Here is a 24,099-nt window from a genome sequence, read left to right as displayed (position 1 = left end):
CTTCAGTTTCTGGTCTCAAATACTTTGTTGTCTTTTTCTGTTTTATATTTCATATCAAACGCCGCCAGGAATCTGATTGTAATTATCACATATCTCCACTAGAATGAGCAATTTCCCACCTTTTCAGGTCACTGATGTTTTTGATTAATAAAACTTTACATCAGAGGTTGAAAAGTACTCACATTCTCTACTTACGTAGAAGTAAAGATACTTGTATGAGAAAATATAATAGTAAAAGTACAAGTTGGACTGTTCTACTCGAGGAAAAGTAAAGTACAAGTTTTGAAACGTACTCAAGTACAAAAAGTAAAGAATACAAATTGACTTTTCATGAATCTAAAATAAAGTTCAGTTAGTTCAGAAACATCAGAACCACATGATGTTCATGATTTGCATTGAAATTAAATCCAAGGCGAACATTTAATTCAGATCCGTTGAGTTATATTTGCATAAATTAATCAAAAATAAAGACAAACATATTTCAGAAAGCTTTGTTGAAATTTTTTAATGAGTAATTCATTAATAAAGTTACATTATTTAAAGGTGGCGCAAAAGACCCATAATGTATGGTGAGTGAAGAGTTTTAATAAATTAATGACACATTTAATAGTTATTTCATTATTGTCATTTAACACTCTTCACTCTCACTGCAGAGTCAAACGAGCCAAACTAACTGAAAAACCTGTTCCCCCCGTCGCCTGTGGGGGCGCTGCACCAAGAACTACTGAAGGAATCAACGCAAACCTCTGAAGAAGACCAGCGCAATGTCCTTCTTCACAAAATGTAAACAAAACGGAGCCGTGTCATATTTTAGTGGGTGTAGGATTTCTCCATTGATATACATTACTAGTTTGGACTTCCCCTGTTAGCTGCTAATCCTAGCGACGCTCCTGCTGGCGCAATTACTGCAAGTCACTGCGTCATGTCCGCAAAACCATACTGTTCCAATGCGGGATGAGCAGGAATCTGTCACAAAAATGATCGTAGCGCCCTTATTTCTTAACCGATTTCTGTAAAATATGGCTTAAGTTAAAGCTGAGAAAAGTGATGATGTTTTGATATGTAAAATATTTATCCTCCCTTGATATAAGTCGATAAACAATTTGGTTTCTGTCAAGATGCAAGAGAAGCCTAAGCAAATTGCTCTTTTACATTGGTCAATAATTTAATATTGCATAAATGCCGCTGCTAAAATTAGTAAAAAAAAAAAATAAAAAAAAAGTAACAAACCATGACCCATATACGTTATGAAATATGTCATTCTATTTGATGACTGAATATATTTTCAAAACAAACTAGGGAATTAGTCCAGTTTGTGTCATTTATTAAAGGTATAAAAACTACAGCAGATGCAGTGCGCCACAGCAAGGAGGAAATAAGCTGACAAACAGATGTTAAACAACTTTAAACCATTTATATTCCCTTTTTCTTCGCTGTCTATGTCGGCTTGCAGATTCGTTGCCATAGCAACCGACACAACATCTCCGTTAACCCGCAAAGCAGAGAGTAATATATTGACCAGAACGTCCTGCACTGTAGAAAGCTTCCTGCTTTTGGAGCGGTCTCCTCTCAGCTTGCATTCACACTGCCTTCATACCTTATAAGAGTTCACTTCAATCGGCCCAGACCTAGATTTTTAGGCGGATCACAGTTCCTCTTTGTAGTCCACGTTAGAATTTGCATACGCACTCCCCAAACGAATCAGACTTTCTAGACAAACAAAAAAGTCTTATTAAAACGAACTAATTAAGGCTGGAATGTTTTTTGCACCTGGGCGGGTTTTATATTGTGTTTGAACTGAAAACCATAGACATAAGTGCTGGAAACCGCCAAATCTGGCAACCTCACCGAAGTTTTTTTTTTTTTTTTTTTTTATGATCTTGAGGCGCATGCGCCATGATGCACAGAATTATGACGGAATTTCCACGTGACCGTTTCAAATAAAAGGCGGTCCGCAATTTGCCGCAATGCGGCATGAAACCAGCGTTCTGATACGCATCCACTCTGGAACCCGGATTTAAAAAAAGGGATATTTTCTGATTTCCTAAGACACCGAATCCGCTTGGACGCCCAGCCCAACGACTGAAGACTTTTCTGGATCGGACTGAAATCTTTTCCGTGTTGATGCGGCCTAATAGTTCGGCGTCCACCTGCTGAGTATCAGCTGGTGTACCGACGAGTAGGCCGCAGGAGCGCCATGTTTGAAATCGCTGCGTTTGTTAGAAGGTAAATTATCTTTCGGAAACATTATTCAAAGTTGTTTGTTTGTTCACTGGTTATGTTATTGAAGCCACTTTTTTGTGTTTAAACAGAGCAGCAGAAGAGGAGCGGCCGACCGACCATGGCGTCTCAGCGGCGGTTTGTTTGGCTACTGGCGTCCCTGAACTTTCCGAGGAGGACAAAATGGCGTGTGGAACTAGCAGCAAATCGATAATGGATATTTTAGGTGATCTACAATCAAGCTGAGCACCGCTTCAAGCTGCCCGGGGGATCCGCCCGACCCAACAAAGGTAGGTTAGGTCAAGCATCTGTTCGATGGCGGATCCAGAAGGCATCTCAGGGTAGGAGCTGTTGCGGGTTTGATGCTAGCTGCTGATGCTAACGCTGTGGTTGAAGGCCTACGCTAGGCCGCTTGGTGGTTTGGTTTGACTCTCTGCTGAGAGTCAATGTTTTAAATCCTTCCGTTTTGAGGTTTTTGTGCTGCTTTTTGAAGCAGTTGCTGTGAGTTATGGCCGTAGGGTTAGGTGTAAGTAGCTTGTTGGAATCTGAAGTTCATGGTTGACAGTTAAGAGGGAAAAGAAATATGGCTGCCAATGATTTGGCGAAAACAGTTTAGAGAAGTTGAGGTTTAATGTCACTAATACCCCTTCATAGCATAGTAAATATTAATGATAATATAATGTGGCTACATTGATAATTACAGCTGCGTTAAGATAATTATGACTGAATTAATATTTTAAAGTCTTGGGGTAAGAGTAAAGTAATACCTTTCAACATGCATACTTTTTTTATTTTTTGTATCTAATTAAAATGTAGTTTCAAATATAATCTAAATATTTCAAAGACAGGGTTCATACTTTAATAATTAAATAACTTGACGAATTTCATTTACGTTCAAAGATTTCGTGACAAACATTATATTTGCGCTAAAAAAAAACACGGAGTTTTGCGATTTAATTTCTTCTGGATGACGACAACCACCAACGGAGAGATGTCCTGGAGATGGAGGTCGGAGGTCACAGAGGTAATGTTCACACAGGGATGCCCAAGTCCAGTCATTGAGAGTTACTGTCCTGCAACTTTTAGACGCATCGTTACTCCAACAGACTGGGACCAGCTATGAACAGGCCTGGCAACGGGCCATTCATTGGATTCTGGTGTGATGGAGCAGGGATGCGTCTGTAAGTTGCAGGATGGTAGCCCTCAAGCCCTGGACTTGAGCACCCCTGGCCTAATCCATTTCTTAAGCTTACTTAGTTTGACAAAAATAAGTAACTGGTGCAGTGTTAGCTTTTATTTAGACTTCCTGTTAAAGGGAAGGTTTTCATTTTGGTAACATTTCCCATTTAAGGGAAGGTTTTACTTTAGACTATCACCACTTGATCCTCAAAATGAGGATTAGCTTAAGCTGACTTTTAATTTTAAACAATTTATATTTATTGCAGTGGCAACTTTATTTTGAAAGGTCTTTCTGTTAAAGGGAAGCCTTGGAAAGTCTTCCTGTTAGAGGGAAGCTTTTCTTTTCCACTGTCTTTACTTGATCCTCAATATGAGGATTAGCTTAGGTTTACTTTTAATTTAATCAATTTATGTTGGTGCAGTGGCAACTTTATTTTGAAATGCCTTTCTGTTAAAAGGAAGCCTTGGAAAGTCTTCCTGTTAGAGGGAAGCTTTTCTTTTAGCCTGTCTCCACTTGATCCTCAATATGAGGATTAGCTTAAGCTAACTTTTAATTTAATCAATTTATGTTGGTGCAGTGGCAACTTTATTTTGAAAGGTCTTTCTGTTAAAAGGAAGCCTTGGAAAGTCTTCCTGTTAAAGGGAAGCTTTTCTTTTAGCCTGTCTCCACTTGATCCTCAATATGAGGATTAGCTTAAGCTAACTTTTAATTTAATCAATTTATGTTGGTGCAGTGGCAACTTTATTTTGAAATGCCTTTCTGTTAAAAGGAAGCCTTGGAAAGTCTTCCTGTTAAAGGGAAGCTTTTCTTTTAGCCTGTCTCCACTTGATCCTCAATATGAGGATTAGCTTAAGCTTATGTTTAATTTTAAGCAATTTAAATTGCTGCAGTGGCAACTTTATTTTGAAAGGTCTTTCTGTTGAAGGAAAGCCTTGGAAAGTCTTGCTGTTAAAGGGAAGCTTTTCTTTTCCACTGTCTCCACTTGATCCTCAATATGAGGATTAGCTTAGGTTTACTTTTAATTTAATCAATTTATGTTGGTGCAGTGGCAACTTTATTTTGAAAGGTCCTCCTGTTAAAGGGAAGCCCTGGAAAGTCTTCCTGTTAAAGGGAAGCTTTTCTTTTCCACTGTCTTTACTTGATCGTCAATATGAGGATTAGCTTAAGCTTACTATTAATTTTAAGCAATTTATATTTATTGCAGTGGAAACTTTATTTTGAAAGGTCTTTCTGTTAAAGGGAAGCCTTGGAAAGTCTTCCTGTTAGAGGGAAGCTTTTCTTTTCCACTGTCTTTACTTGATCCTCAATATGAGGATTAGCTTAAGCTTACTTTTAATTTAATCAATTTATGTTGGTGCAGTGGAAACTTTATTTTGAAATGCCTTTCTGTTAAAGGGAAGCCTTGGAAAGTCTTCCTGTTAGAGGGAAGCTTTTCTTTTCCACTGTCTCTACTTGGATCCTCAATATGAGGATTAGCTTAAGCTTACGTTTAATTTTAAGCAATTTAAAGTTCTGCAGTGGCAACTTTATTTTGAAATGTCTTTCTGTTAAAGGGAAGCTTTTCTTTTCCACTGTCTTTACTTGATCCTCAATATGAGGATTAGCTTAAGCTAACTTTTAATTTAATCAATTTATGTTGGTGCAGTGGCAACTTTATTTTGAAATGCCTTTCTGTTAAAGGGAAGCCTTGGAAGTTTTCCTGTTAGAGGGAAGCTTTTCTTTTCCACTGTCTCCACTTGATCCTCAATATAAGGAACAACTTAAGCTTACTTTTAATTTTAAGCAATTTAAATTGGTGCAGTGGCAACTTTATTTTGAAAGTTGCCACTGCACTGTTAAAAGGAAGCCTTGGAAAGTCTTCCTGTTAGAGGGAAGCTTTTCTTTTCCACTGTCTTTACTTGATCCTCAATATGAGGATTAGCTTAGGTTTACTTTTAATTTAATCAATTTATGTTGGTGCAGTGGCAACTTTATTTTGAAAGGTCCTCCTGTTAAAGGGAAGCCTTGGAAAGTCTTCCTGTTAAAGGGAAGCTTTTCTTTTCCACTGTCTCCACTTGATCCTCAATATAAGGAACAACTTAACATTACTTTTAATTTTAAGCAATTTAAATTGGTGCAGTGGCAACTTTATTTTGAAAGGTCTTTCTGTTAGAGGGAAGCTTTTCTTTTAGCCTGTCTCCACTTGATCCTCAATATGAGGATTAGCTTAAGCTGACTTTTAATTTTAAACAATTTATATTTATTGCAGTGGCAACTTTATTTTGAAAGGTCTTTCTGTTAAAGGGAAGCCTTGGAAAGTCTTCCTGTTAGAGGGAAGCTTTTCTTTTCCACTGTCTTTACTTGATCCTCAATATGAGGATTAGCTTAGGTTTACTTTTAATTTAATCAATTTATGTTGGTGCAGTGGCAACTTTATTTTGAAATGCCTTTCTGTTAAAAGGAAGCCTTGGAAAGTCTTCCTGTTAGAGGGAAGCTTTTCTTTTAGCCTGTCTCCACTTGATCCTCAATATGAGGATTAGCTTAAGCTAACTTTTAATTTAATCAATTTATGTTGGTGCAGTGGCAACTTTATTTTGAAAGGTCTTTCTGTTAAAAGGAAGCCTTGGAAAGTCTTCCTGTTAAAGGGAAGCTTTTCTTTTAGCCTGTCTCCACTTGATCCTCAATATGAGGATTAGCTTAAGCTAACTTTTAATTTAATCAATTTATGTTGGTGCAGTGGCAACTTTATTTTGAAATGCCTTTCTGTTAAAAGGAAGCCTTGGAAAGTCTTCCTGTTAAAGGGAAGCTTTTCTTTTAGCCTGTCTCCACTTGATCCTCAATATGAGGATTAACTTAAGCTTATGTTTAATTTTAAGCAATTTAAATTGCTGCAGTGGCAACTTTATTTTGAAAGGTCTTTCTGTTGAAGGAAAGCCTTGGAAAGTCTTGCTGTTAAAGGGAAGCTTTTCTTTTCCACTGTCTCCACTTGATCCTCAATATGAGGATTAGCTTAGGTTTACTTTTAATTTAATCAATTTATGTTGGTGCAGTGGCAACTTTATTTTGAAAGGTCCTCCTGTTAAAGGGAAGCCCTGGAAAGTCTTCCTGTTAAAGGGAAGCTTTTCTTTTCCACTGTCTTTACTTGATCGTCAATATGAGGATTAGCTTAAGCTTACTATTAATTTTAAGCAATTTATATTTATTGCAGTGGAAACTTTATTTTGAAAGGTCTTTCTGTTAAAGGGAAGCCTTGGAAAGTCTTCCTGTTAGAGGGAAGCTTTTCTTTTCCACTGTCTTTACTTGATCCTCAATATGAGGATTAGCTTAAGCTTACTTTTAATTTAATCAATTTATGTTGGTGCAGTGGAAACTTTATTTTGAAATGCCTTTCTGTTAAAGGGAAGCCTTGGAAAGTCTTCCTGTTAGAGGGAAGCTTTTCTTTTCCACTGTCTCTACTTGGATCCTCAATATGAGGATTAGCTTAAGCTTACGTTTAATTTTAAGCAATTTAAAGTTCTGCAGTGGCAACTTTATTTTGAAATGTCTTTCTGTTAAAGGGAAGCTTTTCTTTTCCACTGTCTTTACTTGATCCTCAATATGAGGATTAGCTTAAGCTAACTTTTAATTTAATCAATTTATGTTGGTGCAGTGGCAACTTTATTTTGAAATGCCTTTCTGTTAAAGGGAAGCCTTGGAAGTTTTCCTGTTAGAGGGAAGCTTTTCTTTTCCACTGTCTCCACTTGATCCTCAATATAAGGAACAACTTAAGCTTACTTTTAATTTTAAGCAATTTAAATTGGTGCAGTGGCAACTTTATTTTGAAAGTTGCCACTGCACTGTTAAAAGGAAGCCTTGGAAAGTCTTCCTGTTAGAGGGAAGCTTTTCTTTTCCACTGTCTTTACTTGATCCTCAATATGAGGATTAGCTTAGGTTTACTTTTAATTTAATCAATTTATGTTGGTGCAGTGGCAACTTTATTTTGAAAGGTCCTCCTGTTAAAGGGAAGCCTTGGAAAGTCTTCCTGTTAAAGGGAAGCTTTTCTTTTCCACTGTCTCCACTTGATCCTCAATATAAGGAACAACTTAACATTACTTTTAATTTTAAGCAATTTAAATTGGTGCAGTGGCAACTTTATTTTGAAAGGTCTTTCTGTTGAAGGGAAGCTTTTCTTTTCCACTGTCTTTACTTGATCATCAATATGAGGACTAGCTTAAGCTAACTTTTAATTTAATCAATTTATGTTGGTGCAGTGGAAACTTTATTTTGAAATGCCTTTCTGTTAAAGGGAAGCCTTGGAAAGTCTTCCTGTTAGAGGGAAGCTTTTCTTTTCCACTGTCTTTACTTGATCCTCAATATGAGGATTAGCTTAAGCTTACTTTTAATTTAATCAATTTATGTTGGTGCAGTGGCAACTTTATTTTGAAAGGTCCTCCTGTTAAAGGGAAGCCTTGGAAAGTCTTCCTGTTAAAGGGAAGCTTTTCTTTTAGCCTGTCTCCACTTGATCCTCAATATGAGGATTAGCTTAAGCTAAGTTTTAATTTAATCAATTTATGTTGGTGCAGTGGAAACTTTATTTTGAAATGCCTTTCTGTTAAAGGGAAGCCTTGGAAAGTCTTCCTGTTAGAGGGAAGCTTTTCTTTTCCACTGTCTCCACTTGATCCTCAATATAAGGAACAACTTAAGCTTACTTTTAATTTTAAGCAATTTAAATTGGTGCAATGGCAACTTTATTTTGACAGTTGCCACTGCACTGTTAAAAGGAAGCCTTGGAAAGTCTTTCTGTTAAAGGGAAGGTTTTCTTTTAGACTGTCACAGTTTGGATTCTCAATATTAGGAATGGCTGAAGCCTATTTATATTTAATTAAGTTAACCAGTTAGTGGAGTGGCAATGTTTTTGGGAAATACTTTAAGGTTACACCAAGGAGAGGCTGGAAAATGATGCTAGGCTTCATGAAATCTGTGTGTTTGGTACAACTTTAATTGAAGATGTTGGCAATGCAGGAAATCCCGCTAGGTTACACGAAAGCTGGGTGTTATTTGGTACAGCAATGATTTTACATTTTGGCGATGCTGGAAAAATATGCCAGGCTACATGAAAGCTGCGTTTTCTTTGGTAAAACAATGATTGAACATCTTGGTGATGCTGGAAAACCCACTAGGTTACACAAAAGGTAGGTATTCTTTGGTACATCACCGATTACAGATCTTGGCGATGCTGGAAATATATGCCAGGCTACATGAAAGCTGCGTTTTCTTTGGTAAAACAATGATTGAACATCTTGGTGATGCTGGAAAACCCACTAGGTTACACAAAGGGTAGGTATTCTTTGGTACATCACCAATTACAGATCTTGGCGATGCTGGAAAAATATGCCAGGCTACATGAAAGCTGCGTTTTCTTTGGTAAAATAATGATTGAACGTCTTGGTGACGCTGGAAAACCCACTAGGTTACACAAAAGGTAGGTGTTCTTTGGTACATCACCGATTACAGATCTCGGCAATGCTGGGAAACTATGGTAGGCTCCACAAAAGGCAGGTGTTCTGATTTTGGGTACAGCAAGCAGATTTAAACTGTACAGATTATTCTCTGGTTTGTGATCAAAGGTGATTATTTGTGTTGCACAACTCTCCTTATGAATTGTTGACAAATGCCAATTGTTGGCAGCATAATATCCATTTTTCAAGTTTGGTCCAGGAGGATCTTATTTATTAATGACTATGTCTGGGTTTAATCATTCTCAGAGGATCAATAAGCATCCTTAAATTAACTAGCGCAATGCCTGGAGTGCGGCAGTCTTTCTCTTCAACGAGCTCCTCCCTCACGGCTGGTTCAGAAGATAAATTTCATTTAATCTCGATCTCAACAAATGGATGGCGGAGCGCATTGTGGAGGTACACAGATGTTTCTGCTTGTGACGAACAAAGATGTCAAATCCCGTCGCTGACGTGAACACAGAATCACTGGGTAAAGTAAGAGTTCATCTAAGTTCTCTGAACTGAAAGCTTGAGTATAGATATTTTTTTATAAATGCATTAGAGTCTGCATCTTTTAAATTGAATATAATTTCAGACTTTTTTACAACTTAAGGTTAACTTGGTGAGCTATGGTTACAGGTTAATTTTCTACACTACAGACAAGTAATTGTTAGTGATGCTCAAATATGAAAATTGGACTGATGTTAATATCCGAAAGTGACACTGGTTACTAGTATTATGTTTTTTTATCGATTATTCATAAGAATAATCGATACAATACTTGCTAAAATATTCATTTACAACAAACCTATATCCGTGTGAATTTTTGAAGTGTTTTTCATTCTGAGTTAAAGGGTTTGACATGAAACATGCACCTGTCTTGTCATCTTCCTGTTCTTTTGTCCTTCAGGAATCCTTTTGGATTATCTTGTTTTCACCCTCCATCGCTCTCTTCATCCCCCTTTGACGGAAAAGGCCTTCATCGCCCCACAACATCCTGTTTTTTGTTTTTTGGTTGTTTTTTTGTTTTGGACAATTTTGTTTAGACTTTATAATTCATTTTATTTGTTTTATTTTAGATATTTAAAATGTTTCTGTCTTAAATGTTACACTTTAATGTTTATTGATCTGTGGGATTGTGTTCTTGCATTATGGCATTGTGAAAGCTTAGAATAGTTTAGGTTATCCTGATTTATGTTATGCTGCTGATGTCTGTTGCTACTACATTATTTATTTGAAATGTTAACTTTATTCTGTTTTTTCTCTCCACAGAAGCTGGTCTGGCGTTTTGATTGGCTGTGGTTCCTTTTTGGATGACGGCATGGGCTGACATGATGCTGCCATCACACAGCCGTTCTCCCTCTCCTGCTGTTAACTTCTCACTTCCTTGAACGCGTTAGGTTCTCCTGACCAGCTGACCCGTTGTTGTGTCTCTGCTCCGTCTTCCCTCAGCTTCAGTCGGTCGTAGCAGATGGCTGTTGGTACCGAGCCCGGTTCTGGTTCTGCTGGAGGTCTCTTCCTGTCGGAGGGGAGTTCTTCCTCTCCATAGTCGCTGCACGCATGCTCCGTACAAGGGGCTGGTGTTCAGTCAGTGACTCAACACAAGCCATTTGCTGTCGGCCCCTACTGGTGAGGAGGAGTAAATGCTGTAAGTCATTGACTCCATGCAGTCTGCTGGGTTTCCTTTGGTACAAACCTTTAAACTACTTTAATAATTAACTGAACTTATTATACATTTAATTAATAGCAATTGGAATATAATTGACTGAATTAAAATTATTCCAAAGTGTATTGAGATGACATTTGTTGTGAATTGACACTGCATAAAATTAAACTCTTAAACCAACAAATATGCCCCACCAACAACTAATACAAAGACTGTTTAAAACCTCAACCACCAAAACAAAAACTGTTTAAAACCTCAACCACCAAAACAAAAACTGTCTAAAACCTCAACCACCAAAACAAAAACTGTCTAAAACCTCAACCACCAAAACAAAAACTGTCTAAAACCTCAACCATCAAAACAAAAACTGTCTAAAACCTTTAACGTTGATTCACAGCAGTGTTGTTAAGGCATGTTACAAAATTGTTCCAATTCATAAATTCCACTTGATCCTAGTCATCAATGCTTCAAGTTCAGTTAATAAAGTAGTTTAAAAGTTTGTACCAAAGGAAACCCAACAGACTGCATGGAGTCACTGGCTTACAGCGTTTCCTCCTCCTCACCAGTAGGGGCCCGCAGCAGATGGCTTGTGTTGAGCCACTGACTTTACAGCAACCCCTCGTACAGAGCATGCATGTAGCGACCATGGAGAGGAAGAACTCCCCTCCAGCAGGAAGAGACCTCCAGCAGAACTAGAACCGGGCTCGGTGCCAACTACCGTCTGCCACGACCGACTGGAGCCGAGGGAAGACGGAGCAGAGACGCAACAACAGGTCAGCTGGTCAGGAGAACTTTACACGTTCTTGGAAGTGAAAAGTTAACAGCAGGAGAGGGAGAACAGCTGGGTGATGGCAGCATCATGTCAGCCAAAGCACTCATGCAGGAAGGAACCGCAGCCAGTCAGAGTACCAGTCCATACACGAGCGCCTCCTTCAGGCCTCACCCAGAGCAGTTGGTAACTGCTTCTGTCTTGTTTTTCCCCTCCGTGGGCTGCCACCTTATCGTGGTGGAGGGGTTTGAGGGTCCCAGAGATCCTAGGAGCCGACAGACATGCCTCTGTTTGGGTCGGTCCACTGGAGAAAACGGCTCCTAGGGGAGGGATCGGACCAAGAGCAGCCCAGAGACAGACAGTGACTGCTTAGAACTAGATATAGAGGGAAGTCAGGGTTTCCCCCAGTGTCCTATCGGCCTATATGGTTTTAGGATGATTCCCAGTTGGAGAAAACTAGTTGTCCTGTCACAATAAATCAGTTAATTGCATTACAAATTAAATAAACTCAATTTCCACATGATTTATTGTTTGTGTTTTTACCGAGAATTGGTTGAAGTCTTCAATTTGGTCTCAACTAAACCTTTTTTTTTTCCCCCCCCCCATCATTCATTTTATTTGTAGTTTATTTATTTTGGTTATTTAAAATGTCTTCCAGATTCAGTGTTAAATCTTCAATAGAATTTAACATTTGAGAATATATTATTGCATTATTATTCTATTCCTGTTGTTGGTTTTTAAATGGTATCAAAACAATATATTTGTTTATTTAACTTCTAGGTCAGTTTATTGTCCATTCTTCAACATAACAAATTTTGCTGGATGATAAATTGACCTAAAAGTTATCGCAACAAATAAATGTTCTTTGAATACCATTTTAAACTAATGACAATAGCATAATAATGCAAGAATACAGTCTCAGATTTTTATTCTAAAGAACATTACACACAGGAATTGGAGGACATTTTAAACATAAAAACAAAGTTATTCTGGAAACAAAATTGTCCTTCACAAAGTGTCTAGTTGAGACCAAAACAGCAGCCTGACTACTGTATATTGATCCAGATTTTGGTAGTAACATGATAAATCCTGCAAATGGCAATTACTGACCTCATTTTAATTTATTGACTTATTGCTTATTGTGACGGGCTGACTTTAAACACCTTTTGATTTCAGTAATCAGTTCACTTCCTGTTGGGATCAGAATACCATTTCTCTCCTCCATTCCTCCACTCAGCAGCTTCCTTCTTCTCATCTTTCTCCTTTTTATTTTGTTCTGTTGCAGTGGGAAAGTTTCATCGTGTCCTTCAGCAGCTCGATGCAATCAGTGAGCCGACCTGTTCGGCTTGCCCATCTGAAGCGCCGCTGCTGGAGAAGATTTGAGATCAGCCTAAAAATTGCTAAACCTGTTCAGTTTGAGTCGCTCCATCACACTGAGCCGATGGAGGCCGGAAGAGGGACACAGCGACATTCTGCTGCTGGAAGATCCGAGAGAAGAAAAGAGGGAATTAACAGCTGAACAGATGCGATGCTACTTCAGATCCAGATGACCCGGTAAACTACATCTGAATCCAGCCTGGTCCCCTTCATCCATCCGTCCTGGTTCCCTTCATCTCCTGCGAGGTGCATAACCACTTTGAATTTTTATTTTTATTTTTTTACAGGGATTTTCTAAGTCTGTTGAGTTAAAATTAAGAAAAAGGGAAAAGTAAAACCTTTGAGATGAGACAGGAAAAGGGACGACTGTAAACATCGGGACATTATCCCTGACATTTGGGGACTTTGTCTTTGTCCCCAGTTTTAAATTTTATCTCAAATGCTTAATGTTATCCTTATTGTTTAATACTATTGACTGTTTATTGCATCTGGGATGTTTAACGTCTGACGTTTATTCAAAGTTTTCTAGAGATAATGTTTGACACGAGGCAAGACATTAAACATCCCAGGCACAACAATCAAAGTTTATCGCAACGCTAAATATCCTGGATAATCATACCTCAATGTACTTCTGAGTTGAAAGTGAATACATTAGATTGACTTATTTTAAGGTATCCAAGATTTGAATCACGGCTGTTGAATTTGAATACAGCATCAATTTTATTCGGTCTTGATGAGCAAGGAAATTGTTATTGAACATTACTATTCAGAAGTACAGTGAGGTTTTTGTTACCGATGAAGAACTAATGGCATTACTGTGAATGTGTTTATTAATTATGCAAACTGGTGGCTTTTGATGCATTTCCAGACTGATGTACTTCTCTGGTGTTAGATAAGGAAGGGTGCCATGTAGATGGTGTACAGATGGTAATATACTACCTGCACACCATGTTTTTTTTGGATTTTTTTTTAGCATCTTTAAGTAAACATTGTCTACTCCAATTTCCCAGAAACACTATTTGGCCTTAATATATTAACAGAAAAATAAAATCCAGACAGAGTATATCAACATACATTATTCCTGGTTAATTTTTTTGCTTCTTTTTTTTTTTTTGGCTTTTTTGTTGCACTTAAGTGTTTCAGAACATCAAACTGATTTAGCCAGACATTGCTTTTCTTTTTTGTCTTCTGCTTCATTTTCCATATCAAGCCTCCAGAAATCTGATTGTCATTACCTTACATCTCCACTAGGTGGGGCGGTTTCACATCTTATCAGGTCACTGATGTTTAACTGTTTTCTGCTTAAAAGTAGTTTTGATTTTTTAAAAGTAAGTGGTTACTGTTATGTATAAAATATGTTTAAAAACTCATGTTAAGAAAATGCTTAATGCGTTAAAAATGGGGATTTCTATAAGAAACACTTGTGGATAAAAAAAACCCCAAAACAGTAGCCAGGATTAAATTACAGCAATTTGACTCTTCATCCCCTTTTAGAAGACTAAATTTATTATAGCAATACTTAAGTGGAATTGAATTTGTTTCACAAGATCCAGTTTTGAAGATATTTCCGAATAACATTTATTAAACTGAAATTAAAGTTCTGTTGTCTTAATGTGACTCACAAAACGCACAAGAGTTTGTATTTGTATTAAATTTCTTTTGCAAAAAGTCATTAAAAGATTAAACTTCACACATAATTTTGAAATGTTTTTTTATATACATTTTGTGGGAGTGGAAGAGAGTCAGATGTTTAACTTTTGGAAATTTTGAGATTCAAAAGTCTAAAATTTGCAACTTGTAAACTAAGAAATTTCCTTTTTCTAGAAAAATAGATTTTTGGTGGAAAGTAACTGTTTTTCTGTATATAATGTCCTTAACGCACCTTTGTATTTAATTAATAATATGCATTATTTTTTCAAATAAAATTCAGGCAATACATTAAGTGAATGTTTTTCTTTATTTTATTTTTTGTCAGCTTAAAATCATTGTTTGACTTTACAAAGCAAAAGCTTATAAAATAAATAACTGATTCTTTCACTGTATAAAATTAGGAATGGTTTATAAAGTCAGTTACATCTTCAGCGTCGATCAGGTTAACCAGGAAGTGTCCCACCGCAGCAGCCAATCAGAATCCAGTTGTTGTTGCCGGGCAGAGCAGATGTTCAGAACTGAACTCTGATTGGCTGTTCTGTCTTCCTTTCAGTGACTCCTGAGCAGATGATGTCCCTGCGTCCATATGGCGGACCTTTGTGACTCTTGTCAACTTTAAAAGCTGCGGTCCGTCCCCCCTCCCCCTCCTGCTGCTGAATGGAGAGTCAACGCCATGCTGTCCTGCCTAAGCGTGCCTTTTGTTCCGCCTCCTCCGCTCACTCTCGGCTCCAGACTTTGTTTTGGGTGAAAGGATCCGTCTCAAATGTCCCGGTCAGCCAGCAGCAGCTGCTCCAGGACTGCGCCATTATTCCCCACAAAGGAGAGGCGAGGCGGCCCCTCCCACCCCGCTTTCTGCTCTTTGTGTCCATTCATGAGGCTGCACAAGTGCTGCCTGCAGCTTTTTCTGAGTTTTATTTTTGGCGAGTTGCACAAACAATGAATATCATAAAACTGCCTCAAAACCGTTCTCCTGTTTAGAGTTATGGCACAACTTATTCTCTAAAGACTTAGAGAAAAATTATGATTGGGGTGTTAGGACCACTCTAAGAAAGTAAACATAAAGTTATGAGAATAAACTAAGAGAAAAGAGTCGTAGTATAACGTAACATAACTTCTGTTTTAGCATATCTTCCATTGTGGGTTTTGTTGTAATTAAAATTTAAGCATAATACCGAAACACAATAAATCAATAATTAATAAATATTGATTTTTTTAAAAAAGTACTACTTCCATTGGCATTTAATTTTGTTTATAACGTTGGAAAAATGTTTTGTTAGAAGTTAAATAATCTGCCCATTACCTAGCAACCCCTGTGGAGTTTTGCCTGTCACCTAGCAACCAAAGCCTGAGCTACACAAAATGTTCATTACAATTTGTTTTACAAAACATTATGGATAATGGGATTTTATTTTGGTTATTTAACTTGGTGTCAAAAATAGATTGTTAAATGAAATAATCTGCCAGTGGAATTAGAACTTTTCCATTAATATTAAGAAATTATTTACTTAAAACAAGCTCCTTTTTACCAAAAAATTACTTGTTTTCTTATTTCAACTTGATTCAAGATATTTGCACTAGAAACTAGACTAAAAATTATGTTTTTGTAGTGTACAATAAACTTCAAAGATAAAGTCCTAAAATATGACTTTAAAAAATGACATTTTTGCATGAATTCCTGCAGCAGTGAAAGTGTCGATTGTTCCAGACCCTCCCTGCTGAGTGCAGTCGGGTTTGTTAATGTAATTAGTGATCAGGTTCATTATGAGCTGCTTTAGAGCCAGGAATTGGCATCAGCAGCTGCTGGCGGAGGAGCCGGTCGGTGTCGACACACGTCTGGTAATGACAGCAGGAGATATTAGCATGTTTATAAGGCAGATTAGCATAGCTAGCAGACACAGTAAATACCTGAAACGGCTGTTTTCTGCACTTTTATTAATCTAAAACAGAGATGTGCAAAAATATTCACACTCAAATTTTACACATGATGCATAGATGTTTTTGGTATGTAAAATTGTGCCTAAAATCTTTTGAAAAAAGAAATTCATATCTTTAACTTGTTCCCCCCCAGTAAAGTTTGTCTGTACTATGGGTTGTAGTTTATATGCTTCTCAACTAATCTTACCTTTAACTAAAATGTTGGACCTATTTTTGCGTAGATTTCCTCAATCACTTTTTTCATCCATTTATACGGTAGCCCAGAAGTGTCAACAAAAACCCACAACTGGAGGTATGCTAAAATAGTTCTGATGCTAAAACGGAAGCTATGCTAAATTAAGAGTTTCAATAAACTTCTTAACATAACTTTAGTTCTGGCATAAATTCATTTTTAAAATAAATTCTGATTTAGCATAATTCTAATTATAAGATGAAGTTTATTATAAACTTAGTGGCATGGCTTTTGTTTTAGCATAAAATCAGGGTCTTTTTAAATGTAAAATCAATTTTAGCATAATTCTGTTTTACACTAAGGTGAAGTTTATGATAAACTTGTTAGCATAACTTCCATTGCGACGTTTGCTGTTGTGATGTTGCGCAGGATTTCAGAAACATGCAATAGAGAAGTTGTTTGGGCTGCAACAGAGGCATTTTGGGAGTTTTTCAAAAATTGCTAATGGTTTGTGACATAAAATAAAAGCTCTTGGACGGTGAATACTAATGCAAAGGAGAGTAAAAGTCTGAAATTCTGTCCATTCTGAGTTCCTGTTTTGTGCTTTTTAGGTATTTCAGTCCAGCAGAGACACCAGTAGCCCATTGTTTCCATCTGCTGCTGTTTCAGTCTTTGTGTTGAACAGCAGCATGTGGCAGCAGCAGCAGAGCTCTTAAAGCTAAAGGTTGAAATGAAGGCCATTAGAGGTTGATCAGGGTTCTGGAACAGCAGCTTTGACTCAAGGTTACACAGAAATCTGTAGCTGAACGTTAAGCGCTCCATCCCCAGATGTAGAGCTCCTGTTATACAATCAGATTAGGAAAGAGGTACTGTTTCTTTAAGGCAGAGTTTGCAGCTTATTGAGGTGATGTAACGATGCTTGATGTTTCTGCTGACTCTTGCTGTTAGCCAGGATTAGGCGCTGAATGCCTGAATGGCAGCCGGCTTGTGCCCGGCACATGGCCGCCTCCAAACGCTTTTCACCTCGTCATTAAACTGGAGGGCAGACCGACAAAGCTGGTTGCTATGGAGATTTAAAGGACTCATTAAAAGGACTGTTTTCTCTTCTAAAACGAACAGATTCTCTCACTTATTTGAACTTCTTTCTGATTTGTACAATGGTATCTTACAGCCATAGTAGATGGAGGAAAAAAAGTCAATTTCTGTAAAAAATCAAGGAAATTTCTGAGTTTGAAAAGTCAAAACTTTGCTAGAAGAAAACAAGGATAGAAGAAGACATGGATATTTCTGGGTTTTAAAAGCTGCAAAAGTTGGAAATTTGTTACAAAAAACTTGAAGTTGCTGGAAAAAGCTTAAGTCAAAATTAAAATACATTTTTTAGCTTAAGTCAAAAAGTTTGCTTCCAAAATTACTAAAAAAAACAGATTTTCTAGAGAAATCTAGAAAGAACATTTTCTAGAAAAAACGAGAATATTTCTGAGCTTGAAAAGTCAAAATGTTGCTGGAGAAACGTTTTGATTCAGAAATTATCTAGAAAAAACTTTTAAATTTCAAATATTTTTGCCTTAATTTCCATAATTCTAGAAAATTTTTATCTTAACCAAAATTTTCTGTGGCAAAAGTCAAAAATGTTAATTTTTTTCATCTTTTGAAAAATGTTAGTATTTTGGCAGAAATGTACTCTTTTTTTAAATATATATATTTTTTTACCTAATAAGGCCCTAATATGCCTGTGTATATTTGGTTTCTCCAGTTTCTTTGAACCTAAAGACAAAATGTTGCAGGAGTCTGAAGCTGAATGTGTTTGGTGACCCAGCGGGTCGTTGAAGCTGCAGCAGCTGCTGCCACCATGCAGGTCAGAGAGACTCTAGTTTCAATCAAAGATCTGAACGTCAAACTGGAGAGAAAAAGAAAAGGCAGCATGTCAGGAGCAAAAGATCATGTTCATTAAGTCGCTGCCTGAGTTTAATTGACAACTAAATTCAACTGAATGCTGAACTGAATGCAAAGTAAATGGCTTGATAGTTGGGCCAGTTATGTATCTACATAAAATATATTGTTAAATTTTAATTAAAAAGTTCAATATCACTTACAATTTAATTACACTATGTTCTCATCCCTGATGCCTTTTCAGGTCAGTTGAATTTAATGAAATTTTGCTGATTGTGACCCCAGAAAAAAAAAGTAGAATAAAAAAAAAAACTATTTTAAACTGTTGGTCGTCAAAGTGACTAATCTGAAGCATGATGGGTAAAAAACTAGGATCCTCAGGAAACCAAATGATAAATAAAGAAAAGCACAGAAATAAACTCTATTAGATATAGAACAGCTGTTAGAACTGCAAAGTCAAGTTTTAGAAGGAATGTTGGAAAATAATAAAAGGGCAAAATGTTAAATTTCATGGGTCTGAATTTAATGCTGCAGGAAAATGTTTGGTCTAAAAAATTACAAACTTAAAACAATGAAAACAGAGTAAAATAATTCAATTTAACTTAGCTGTAAAAAAGAAAAGCCAGTGAGCAAAATTTGAATCAAAACTTTATTTAATCACACAAAAAACAATTGATAAAAAACAAATTAACAACTTTGACATATTTTTATACATGCTGTTCGCAGTTAAGTAAAAATAAGTTCAGTCTCAATTTTTCATGTCTTTTTGTATTCATGAGTTTTAGATAAAAAATTAATTTTCTTCAGAATTTTATACACCAAATTTCTTTACAGTGAAGGAATTTTTAAACATAAATTTCCTTTAATACATGTGAACCTTTTTAAAGATTTTATTTTAGAATACCATTGTTTCTGTCACTGTTTAAAAGTGAAACTTTTAGAAAATTAAAAATATTCTGAACTGTGCAGAATATCAAGTAATTGTCTCTAAATTGCAGTTATTTAAAATAGTAATGTGTTTATTTATACAGTTTAAATCAAAATTACTGGTATTTTTTATTTTTGGACCAAACTTCATTCAACATCAAAATGTTTATTTTTATTTAATTCATTTATCAATCATTTAATTGGGTCATATTCTAAAGTGAAATCTTAAGATTAGACTTTTAAACAATGTTTTAGATATTTAGTGTAAATTTAAATCCAAATTTCAGGTTAGAAAAAAATTTAATTTTTTTTGGTCCAGATTTTATTCAGCAAAGTATTTTTAATGAAAATAATTTGAGTAATTTTCTAATTAATTTCTTAATTTACATCAGGACTGCCTGTAAAAAAAAATGTCCCAGATTTGATTCAACATCAAATAATTTGTCGTTCCTCTAAGAGTGAAACTTCAGAAAACATTTTCAAAAGTAAAATTAAACAAAAAATCTAAACACAAATTGAGTAAAAACATTTAAGAAAAATTTTTATTCAGTCAATTTGCTACAAAAAAACAAAGTTTTACCTTTTAAAACTAATCAAATTCACATAAAATGTAATTTTATCTTGGTTGAATTGTTTAAAATTAATATTTTATAATTTACAACAGAATTGCAGGAACGTTTTTGTTCAAATTTTATTCAATTTTTTTTATGGTTTTATCAATAATTTAATCTTGTCATTTTCTAAAGTGAAACCTTTAGATTAGACTTTTCTAGATTAATTTTTGTCATCGTTAAACTTCTAAAGTGAAACCTTTAGAGAATTAAGACAATTCTGGAAAGTGGGAAACTTTTCCGCTGACTGCAACTGCTGCCATGTTGCTCAGCCGAAGACGAACATCTGAAAAGTCTCTTTCCAAGATGGCCGCTTCTTCCTCGGCACCGCTTCTTCTCCTGCTGCGCGTGCTTCTACGTGGCGACGTTCGCTCCGTGGGAACCACGGGACGCAGAACTCGCCTCTTCTCCTCCCTCTCCAAACCTCATCCGCACAAAGAATGAGGGTCGACGGTGTGCCGCCCCCCGCCGCGTGCCCGGCCTCGTTCGCAGAAAGAACCAGGCTCATCTTGGCACGGACGGCTGTGGGGGCGGCGGCGCTGCCGGCGCCATGCTAGCCCGGGCATGCTAGCTCCTCAGGAGCGGCCAGGAAAGAACCGGAAACGGAATCATCCCGGTCGGGATGAGGATTTCCAGGTGTGAACGGATCAGGTGAGCGGCAGAGAGCCGGGTCAGCGCTCGGGGAGGCTGATCTCAGGAACCCAGTCGTTCAGCCGCCGGCTCTCCTCGCAGAACAGGTGCAGCTTCTCCAGAGCCGGGTCCTCCCAAGACCCATCGGCCGGGTTCTGTTGGAGCGACAGGAGGAGCGTTAGCAGGGAAACGGCTGCTGAGCAGGGCCGGAGCTACAAGCCTCACAAAGGGGCCATAACACCAAAAGTATGGGGGGTTGTTCTATTGTTAGCATCTATATTGAAAATTAGCTGCAAATGTTGGAATTTGTTAGTTTCCGTTGGGGAACAAAATGGCCGACTCAGAACTTCAGTTTTAAGTAAAAATGTGATTTAATTCTTGGAGCAGAAATGTGTAGAAGATAAAATCAAGCAATAAATGGGCTTTAATGCGATGAAGCTAACAGTTTAAAATTTTTTAGAAATTTAAAATAGCTTTTTTACTGTAATAAAACAAAGGTAAGTTTGCAGAAATTAATTTGGCCAAAATATGTTTTAACCTAACAAAAAATTAATTCAGCCAGTCTCACTTTAGAGTGTAAAAATTAAATATATTCTGTAAGTTCCAGCTCATTTTCTCCTGTTATATTTGTATTTATCAGAACATTAATGTAGGATTGTTGGGCCACAGCCCCCGGAGCCCACCCCGTCGTTCCGCCCCTGCTCGTACCGTGATGAGGACGCAGTGCGCGTCTTCCTGCTCGTCTCCGACGATGGCGGCCAGACGCTGCGTGTCGCTGACTCTGACGATGCTGATGTCGTTGTCGAAGCAGAAGGACTGGATGAGGGTGAAGTGGATCTGCAGGGCCACGTCCCACTCGAACTGCTCGTCCGTGGCCAGGACGCAGAACGACACGCTGTCCGGGTCTCTGTGGACGGAAAACGCTCTTCCTGTTAGCAACTGCTGAGACAAACTCACACAGAAAGCATGAAAAAATGAAAGTTTTCTCACTCTGTCATGATCTTAGCACTTTCATAGACGCCAACAGTGAGCCGGTGTTCGCTCTGAGCGCAGACCAGAGCTTCCTTCAAGGACTTTCCAGGAGACTTCATGACTTGTTGAGCTCAGAATGTGAAGAGGAAATAATTTGTGCTTCCTAAAAGAGTCGGTGGGCTTATATATGGCGGAGCCGGCACGCGTTCGCCGCCTGATTGGTTCCCTTCAGGACAAAAGCAACAACCGACTGCGACCCCTCCCCACCCTGAGGGACGCGTGCCTTTAGAAAACTCTCAGTCGGCTCGTGTCCAACAGGGTTCAGATAGAAACTGTCACTTCTAAGTTATTCATGCAAAAAAAACCCACAGGAGTCACTGCAGCTGAATCACCGACATGATCAATTTAAAAAGCAAGAATCAGTTTGGGGGTGCCAAAACTTTCTACAGCTTTTATGGAAACAAAAATCAATATCTTTGGATCTAAAGAACAATTAGTCAGTTATTACAACTAGAAACTAGCCTGAAACTTCAGAGCCACATAGACAGTTGTAAAGTCAGTCTTCTATCACCTTATTGTTGGAATACAAAACAAAATATTTAGTTTTCTCACTTATTTATAAATAACTTTTCATTATTTTGTTGCCATTTCTGATATTTAACAAGAGACTGAAAAATGGTGGAAATTCTTTAATTATCAGATTGTTGCTTAACTTTGAGTTTTAAACCAAAACTTTCCTCAACTTTGACCAAACAAAACTGAAGATGTTTTTGGACCTAAAGAGGAAGATTAGCTCACAGCTTCAGTTCAGTTCAGAAACTAGAGATCAGACTCAGACCTGAACCTCCAGAGCCACATAAAGACAGTTACAAAGTCGGCCTTCTATCACCTGAAGAACATTTCAGTTTTATATTAACAGCATTTTATATTTTATTTTTTATTTTTATTTCATCTACAACTACTACTCAGTGGTAGTTGTTATTGTGTCTTGTCTCTATGCTGTAACTGCGAAGTAATTTCCCTGCTGGGATGAATAAAGTAATTCTATTCTATCTTATTTCCAGGATTAGAGGACTAATGTCTCAGCGAGATCTAGAGAAACTCATCCATGTGTTTATCTTTAGTCACTTTGATTACAGCAACAGTGTCTAAAATCAATCCTCCAGCTGCAGCTGCTGGTGTTCTGACTAAAACCAGGAACATGGAGCCAGTGAAGTTCCTACGGCTCCCTGTAGCTCAGAGAACAGACTTCAATGTATTGTCGATAAGTCGTTCAGTATTTTAAAGATCTGCTGTTGGATCTCTTGGACCTCTCAGCTCTTCTGATTCTGGTATAAAAAGAACCAGAACCAAACATGGAGAAGCAGCATTCAGCTTCTATGCACCACAAATCTGGGACAAACTTCCAGAAAACTGTAAAATAGCTGAAACTGAGTTCCTTTAACTCTAGACTAAAGCCCGGCTGTTTCAGGGTTTGAAACATAATAAATGAAACGATCGATAATCTGATGTGTGATGACTTGAGAAAATTTTATATTTCAAATGTATTTTGTGTTTTTATGATGTAAATCTATTTGAAATGTCTGACAAATAAACTGATTGATTGTGTCATTTTATAATCAGCGCCCCCTGCTGGTGGAGGGATTTAAAGTTTCAAATAAAGTGAGAACAGAGTTTCCACGGTAGCATCTCCGTGGGTATTTCCACAGCGTGTTTTCTCCCTTTAAGGTTCAGGAAGTGCCACGCGCCGCTGCTCCGTCCGGGCGCGTGGCATCTGGGGGCGGCAGGTCACGTGCTCTCATCTCTTTTATCAGCGCTGCGGAGGGACACCATCTGCCCCCGAGTGGGGCGGCGGACAAAGGCAGCACCTGCTGAGCCTCGGGAGTCAAACAACCCGCAGACATGCAGCCGCAGCGCTGCGGTGCCGCAACTTCTCCATCAGATTAGAGGCGCAAACCGAGCAGATGTGCAGCCGCAACAAAAGCGGTGGATCGATCTGCACGCGCCCGGCCTGTTGCCGTGAAAGTGGATCCTTTCTGCAGCAGAACCGAGTCCGGATCAGTCGGGATGAGCCGAATCATCGCTGGAGGCAAACAAAGACTGAGTCTGCGCAGAAAAATGAAAGGTGGAAGAATGATTTCAAGTTTCACAGAATAATGAAAAACGATCAAATAAAAATATTAGAAAACAAAAGTTGAGGAAAGAAATGAACTGAAGAGTTTATTTTAACTCCAGAATATCATAAAGTTTGTCATATTTGGGTTGATAAACAAAATTCTTTAATATTCAGCAAGAATCAAAGTGAAATCATTTTAATTAGAAGTAAAAGCAGTTTTACTAAAACAGGAATCATCACTAAAAGTGGCGACAAGAATTAATTTTTTATTAAATGTGGCGCCCCCTCCACTGGCGCCCCAACATAGTTTTACATGTTGTGGAACTCAGGTTCCTGTAAATAAAACATGTTTACACCTCAAACTAAAGCGACCTCAGGGGGTAAACAGTTCGGAACCACGGCTCTGTTTGGAGTTTAAACTTCATCAGAACTCAGACAGGCTGCAGAATTTGCAGGATCGCAGACAAAAGCTGGCCGAACCCCTGGAGCGGGTCAAACCGCGACCCCCTCCCCGTTCATAGCGACAGT

General features: G+C 37.7%; 1 protein-coding gene across 1 annotated transcript; it reads right to left on the bottom strand.

Moving 5' to 3' along the window:
* Nucleotides 1–19,931: 19,931 nt before the first annotated feature.
* On the bottom strand, nt 19,932–22,277 carry LOC102234824 (growth arrest and DNA damage-inducible protein GADD45 gamma-like). Its single transcript, XM_023337924.1, has 3 exons — nt 21,474–22,277; nt 21,192–21,390; nt 19,932–20,638 (listed from the first exon to the last, which is right to left on the bottom strand). Exons 1-3 carry the CDS (start codon nt 21,572–21,574, stop codon nt 20,525–20,527), a joined length of 414 nt encoding a protein of 137 aa, XP_023193692.1. The 5' UTR covers nt 21,575–22,277; the 3' UTR covers nt 19,932–20,524.
* Nucleotides 22,278–24,099: the final 1,822 nt, after the last annotated feature.

The sequence above is a fragment of the Xiphophorus maculatus genome, chromosome 8, assembly GCF_002775205.1.
Source record: "Xiphophorus maculatus strain JP 163 A chromosome 8, X_maculatus-5.0-male, whole genome shotgun sequence".
Taxonomy (NCBI): Eukaryota; Metazoa; Chordata; class Actinopteri; order Cyprinodontiformes; family Poeciliidae; genus Xiphophorus; species Xiphophorus maculatus.
This window is presented reverse-complemented; position numbering and strand designations above follow the sequence as displayed.

Coding starts and splice junctions, on each gene's coding strand:
- LOC102234824 (XM_023337924.1), bottom strand. CDS start 21,574: ATGAAGTCTCCTGGAAAGTCCTTGAAGGAAGCTCTGGTCTGCGCTCAG. Junction 21,391..21,473: donor AGTGCTAAGATCATGACAGA/GTGAGAAAACTT, acceptor TTCCGTCCACAG/AGACCCGGACAGCGTGTCGT. Junction 20,639..21,191: donor CGCACTGCGTCCTCATCACG/GTACGAGCAGGG, acceptor TCGCTCCAACAG/AACCCGGCCGATGGGTCTTG.